Consider the following 6000-nt stretch of genomic DNA (forward strand, 5'->3'; position numbering starts at 1 on the left):
TTGGTCAAATTTGGGAGGATTTTCATGGAAACACTGAAAGGCACCGCCATGACACAGACCACGCCCTGCCAAGTTTCAAGTCCTTGCTCCAAAATAAGGATTTTTTCTCATGGACAAAACAAAATACTTTCTCCTAGTCTCAGAAATGAGTTCGGAATATAACCTAGTCCCCAGTGCCTTTAACCACAAGGGAACATCCTTTCTTGTCATGTAGCCTGCTGCCCCATGCAATGTTCATCCTGTGCACAGAATGAGGCAGGGGACCGGTAGAAGAAATAGCAAGTGATCATGTAGTTAAACTATCAGAGGGGTAGCCATGTTAGTCTGGATCTTTGCTGCTTTCACATGCAGTTAAAGACTGTATTGTCATGCCCAGGTACATGGGCACTGAATTAAAGTGCCCCAGCAATCTAACTTTTGAGTGCTTGATCTTGTGATCTTAATGTTCTTTTATGTAGATTTTTGTAGGCAGTATATAGGTCTGTCTGCATAGGTGCGTGTGTTTGTGGCATATGTGTGGAGAGATAATTGACTAATATGAAGAAATTAAAAATGCTGACAATACAAGTGCAAAAATGGATGGCACCATTCTACATCTCTTTAGGGCTAGTTTATCTCTTATTTATCGCTTTATCTGCATCTGATCAGTTGGTCTTGGATTCCAATAGCTGGGTAGTTGGTTCATCACATGTATTTTCCTTTCTGCCTCCCACCCTGTGACAGCCTGAGGATGTGGCATAGAAAACGTCAAATGACCCAGAACCGCAAGTAAGGGCAGGGAAGCTACCTCTGCACTGCAATGGAAATGATGGGAGTGATTGAAAACCATTATAAAAAGGAGCTGTTGCTGGGCTGATAGATATATTCAGGTTGAAAGACCTCCTGCGGAAGGATACTCACCATCTGACTCAGACAGTCCAGATCTGCAGCAGGAGAGAGATCGCGATGGCTTTTGCAAGACACCCCTCACTGGTGAGTACTTTTATTTAACTTGGGTGGCTACTGGTTAAATAAATAAAATCTCACTCCTTTGGAAACCGAGAGCTAGGGTGACCACCTGTCCCATTTTTAAAGGGATAGTCCCATTTTTGGGGACTTTTTCTTATATAGGCACCTATTACCCCCCACTCCCTGTCCCGTTTTTTCACAGTTGCTATCTGGACACCCTACCAAGGTCCCCCTTATGCCAGTGCTGCTTATGAATGACTCCTCTTGCCTGCAGTGGGAGCTACTCACAGGCAGCGCAGTTAAGCCCTCGGGCAGTGGGATGAGTTTGGAGTTTTCTTTAAAGTTTTCCCAAGTGGTGTGCTTTAGTGCTGGTGAGAAGTGCTGGGTTGACAGCCCTGGGGGACTTACCTCTGCCATTTCTCTACCAGAGAGGGGTTAAAGCACAGGCAGGGGCAGTGCAAGCTGCCCTTTGCTGTTTTAATAACGTACCCAAGCCTGTTCTGAGAGGAGCCCTTCTGTGGGGAACAGAACTGTGCATTATTGTTGTTTAGTTGTAATGACAGTGTCACTTACTGGCCCGGATTGGGAGTGGCACTGTATAAGTTCAGCGATAGAGACAGTATTGAGACACTAGATGGAGAGGGCTCTGAGTGGCTACAGAGAATTCTTTCCCAGGTGTCTGGCTGGTGGATCTTGCCTGCATGCTCGGGGTCAGCTTGATTCCCATATTTGGGGTTGGGAAGGAATTTTCCCTTGGGTCAGATTGGAAGAGACCCTCAGGTTTTTTTCGCCTTCCTCTGCAGCATGGGACCTGGTTACTTGCAGGTTTAAATACATGTAAATGGTGGATTCTCTGTAACTTGAAATCTTTAAACCATGATTTGAGGATGTCAGTAACTCTGCCAGAGGTTAGCGGTCTATTCCAGGAGTGGGTGGGTGAGGTTCCATGGTCTGCAATGTGCAGCAGGTCAGACTTAGATGATCATGGTGGTCCCTTCTGGCCTTAAAGTCGATGAGTCCCTACCTCAAACAGTTTACAATCTGAGCAGACAAAGGCTGGGCGGGGAGAGAGAAGTTGAAAGGAAAGTGGTGATTTGCCCAAGGACACAAAGCAGCTCAGTGTCAGAGCTGAGAACAGAACCCTGACTCTCAACTCAGTGCCCTTATCCACTGATTGTTCAAAAGGGCTGTGTACCAGGGGAGTCAATGCGAGCCTGATTTAGCTACGCGAAGCTTCAGTGAGACAGGCACCTCTTCCCACCGTGCTGCCGCAGCTCAGCTGTGACTGTCCCTCTGTTGGGTTGCCGGGCACGCTTAGTCCTTGGCACCGGCCCAGGTGCTGTGTTGCCCCGTCACCCTGCTGTAACCTTTGACGAATGTGGGTTTGAATCCTGTCTTCAATAGGAATGTGTCTGGGTTTTCCCCTTGCACAGCCCGTGATGGCATCAGCACCCTGGTAACGTTTGCTGTTTTGTTGCGTCAGCGTCTCAGCTGTCACTCAAAAGGAAAAAGGTGTGTCCATGCCACCCCCAGCCACCTCCCAAACAGAAGCCAAATTAAAGGAGGCCAATAATAATTATTTTCTTAAAAATCTAAAATCTCCTGACTGCCGGGGCCTGACCCATGATTGCCAAGTGCTTTGGGATGGCAGTGCTGTCTTTGCGTGTGCCACAAAACCGCAGGACCCACTGGCACGATTGCCAGCTTTACCAAAGGCAGGCTGGGGGCTGGAAAAGAAGTGGGTATTTCCTCCAGCTCAGTGCTGAGTTCCTTTGGCAGAGCAGTGCAGAAGGCCTCATGGCTTGCAGGGGCCGTTTGAGGGCGGAGGGACTTTGGCAGAGCAGTGCAGGAGGCCTCAGCCTTGCAGGGGCCATTTGAGGGCTGAGGGACTTGGCAGAACAGCATCACGGCCAAAGATTTAGCCTAGTAGGGACTGTTGCAGGTCAGGAGTGTGAAGCTGGGGCATGGTTGTCTGGACTTGACCGAGCTGGGGATGCAACTTGCCAGTCAGAGCTGATGAGCTGGAGCAGAGGGGTGTGAAGGAAACACTTGGCTCTCTGAAGCTTCATTTAACCTTGAACATCTATTGGGCTCTCCCTGATTGCTGGGGCACTTTGGAGAATCAGGTCCCTCAGCGTGGGTTTGAAAGCTTTGCTTAGCATTGTACTCCCCTTTTTGAAAGCTTCAGTCAAGAGAGAACAAGCAGCATTCATCAGGTGCCCGTGTGTGATGTAACCTTCCCAGGACCGATTCGATTGCCTGAATCTTCAGCCTCGAATCTGATCCAAACTTGCTCACCCAGTGCTCATTTCACGTCCTGGGCCATGTGTAAACATGGATCTGCAACCAGTCCCCACAGTCTGAACACCCCCAGTCGGAACAATCCTGGCCTGGACCCAAACCAACCTTTGTGGAGCTTGCTTTCTCTGATCCTTACTTTTCTGCTTACCAGGAGCAGAGATTTTCTTTGGCTGGTCTGTCTCTCATTGGCTTGGATTTGCTCCCTTTGCCTTTACCCTGCTTAGAGCGCCACCATCTGGTTCCATTGTTTGTCCTTAGCTTGCTCCTTGTGATTGTGTCCACCTCCCCCCAGCTGTATTTCACTGTGCCTTCCTCCCTAGCATTTCCCATGTTTGGCTGAGTCCCTGGAACCCTCTGCATGCACAGAGAGACCAGGGAGAATGGACTGGACTTTGCATTGCAAAGTACTGTACCAGATGCAGTAAAAGGCAGTGGGGGAAAGGGAGAAGTGTAAGAGAGACTGGGGCAATGCAAGTGGGAAGCTGTGGCCTTCTGGATTCAGTCAAGCATCCTGGGTTCTATTTCTGCCAGCGTTGGCTTTGGGTGAGTCACTCTAGCCAAAATGTTCAAATGTGGGTGTCTAAAGTTAGGCACCTAAATCCACATTTAGGTCCTAAGTGGCCCGATTTTCCAGAGGTGCGGAGCATCTAGCTGCTTCTCTTCCATATCCAGCCTGATAATAATCAACCTCCAAGATCAGGCCCTGTCATTGTTCTTAGAAGAGGCATCTCTGCTTAGTGCAAATATTTATTTTAAAGACAAAGATAACCATAAAAAAAGATTTCCTTGAAAACTCTGGGCTCTGTCCACCTTTGAATTGTCTTCCATTGGAAGCAGCATAAGCCTGTACTGCTGTGCTGGCTAGTATGTTATGCCCAGCTGAGCTAGAGTTGCGGGCGAATGGTAACCATAATCCAGTGCTGATTCCCCAGGATGGATGAATTGGCCTTCACTATTCTAAAATCACTATTCACCATGCTTCACTTGTGTTTTCCTCTTCCTTTCACGATTCACAAGGGATTCCCGAGTGAGCTGTCACTGGAGCTGTTTGGTGCCTTCGTCAATTTCAAACTGATCTGAACAGAATCAAGACAGCTGTTTCTCTCTTTCAGTTCAGGACACTGCTGCTAGGGCTGATCCTGGTGCTCTCGGCTAAGAATTCAGCCCATGGGAGGGCTGTACGGACTGTACCCAACAAGGAAGGAGGCACTGATGAGAGCATGAGTGACGGCTGCCCACCCCAAAAGAATTCCAGATTCCCTCTAAGTGTGAAAGTCAACATACACATCAGCAGCTCCAGTCATGCAATCAGAATGGCTCATGATGTCAGGAACCGGTCTATATCTCCTTGGGATTACAGGTAACATACACATCTCCATTGGCTGGAAATGCACTGGCCACGCTGCACCGCACAGTTATCTGCATGTTCCCATCGGGAAGATCGTCTTTGTGTCCTTTCAGCATTTACAAAGGGTATTGGATGAATTTGCCATGGAACTCCACTAGGTGTCCTCAGCCAGAGCACTGCTGCATTTGTCTGGTACAGAGGAATTAAAAACACTCTCCTAAATTTTCAGCCATTTCTAGGAAATCACTCTAAAATAAATAACACAGGGGGACTCCTTTTAACTTGTCTCCTAATGAGGATCAGTAGTCATGTAATGGGCAAAAAGGATACAAATATAAAATGAATAGAAGGAAGTATCCTTTGCACAGTGCATAATAAACCTAGGAAACTCACTGCTGAAGGATATTTTAACCCCTGTTGGAGACAGGATCCTGGGCTAGATAGACCATTGGTCTGATCTGGTATGGTCACTCCAGTATTCCTATTCTTGGGGCAAATTTACAGTAAACATAGCCATGTCCAGAACTAAGAATAGCATCTATTTATTGAGTAGAATAAAATTACAAGGCCTATCAATCTATTTGCTTCGGGCTAAAAGTTGATCACTAGAAACATCTTGCATTGACCTCATTTGGAAATAGGGTGACCAGTTGTCCCGATTTTATAGGGACAGTCCCGACATTTGGGGCTTCATCTTATATAGGTGCCTATTACCCCTCACCCCCATCCCGATTTTTCACACTTGCTGTCTGGTCACCCCATTTGGAAATAGGTCATTGGATGAGAAAAAACACTGATCTGTTGAGTGATTCATGGAGGAAACTCAGACCCTGACGATCTGCATTTTCCTCCGAGGAATAGCGGTGTAACAGAATTCATTCTCTTTGTGTCTTGATTCACAGCATTACCAAGGATCCCAACCGGTTCCCTGAAGTGATCGCTGAGGCCAAGTGTCGCCATTTCAGCTGCGTGAATGCCTTAGGGCAGGAGGATTACAGCATGAACTCCGTCCCCATCCAGCAGGAGATCCTCATTCTCCGACGGGAACAGAGAGACTGCCTGCATTCCTACCGACTGGAGAAGCAGCTCATCACCGTAGGCTGTACCTGCGCTGTGCCTGTTCTCCGACATCAGTCCTGAGAGGGTCAGGACAAGGAAGACACATGGACAGCTTGCCAGTGTAACAAACGACATGTGTAACAAATTTGTGATTACTCTGATCTGTCAGATCCTCATGAAATTTAACCTGACTTTTCAATACAAAATCGGGCGGAGGGGTAGGAGGGAATGTTTTCCAGTGCTGATAATTATTGTTATTAATTAATATTTACATTATGGTAGGGACTCCAGATTCTGATCATGGGCCCCATTGTGCTAGGTGCTGTACTGACATAAAAGTAGAA

General features: G+C 47.5%; 1 protein-coding gene across 1 annotated transcript; it reads left to right on the top strand.

Moving 5' to 3' along the window:
• The first annotated feature begins 945 nt into the window (after positions 1-945).
• IL17A (interleukin 17A) lies at positions 946-5737 on the top strand. Its single transcript, XM_030558416.1, has 3 exons — positions 946-972; positions 4362-4609; positions 5500-5737. Exons 1-3 carry the CDS (start codon positions 946-948, stop codon positions 5735-5737), a joined length of 513 nt encoding a protein of 170 aa, XP_030414276.1.
• The last annotated feature ends 263 nt before the right edge of the window (positions 5738-6000 follow it).

Source organism: Gopherus evgoodei, chromosome 3 (assembly GCF_007399415.2).
Source record: "Gopherus evgoodei ecotype Sinaloan lineage chromosome 3, rGopEvg1_v1.p, whole genome shotgun sequence".
In the NCBI taxonomy this organism is placed as follows: domain Eukaryota; kingdom Metazoa; phylum Chordata; order Testudines; family Testudinidae; genus Gopherus; species Gopherus evgoodei.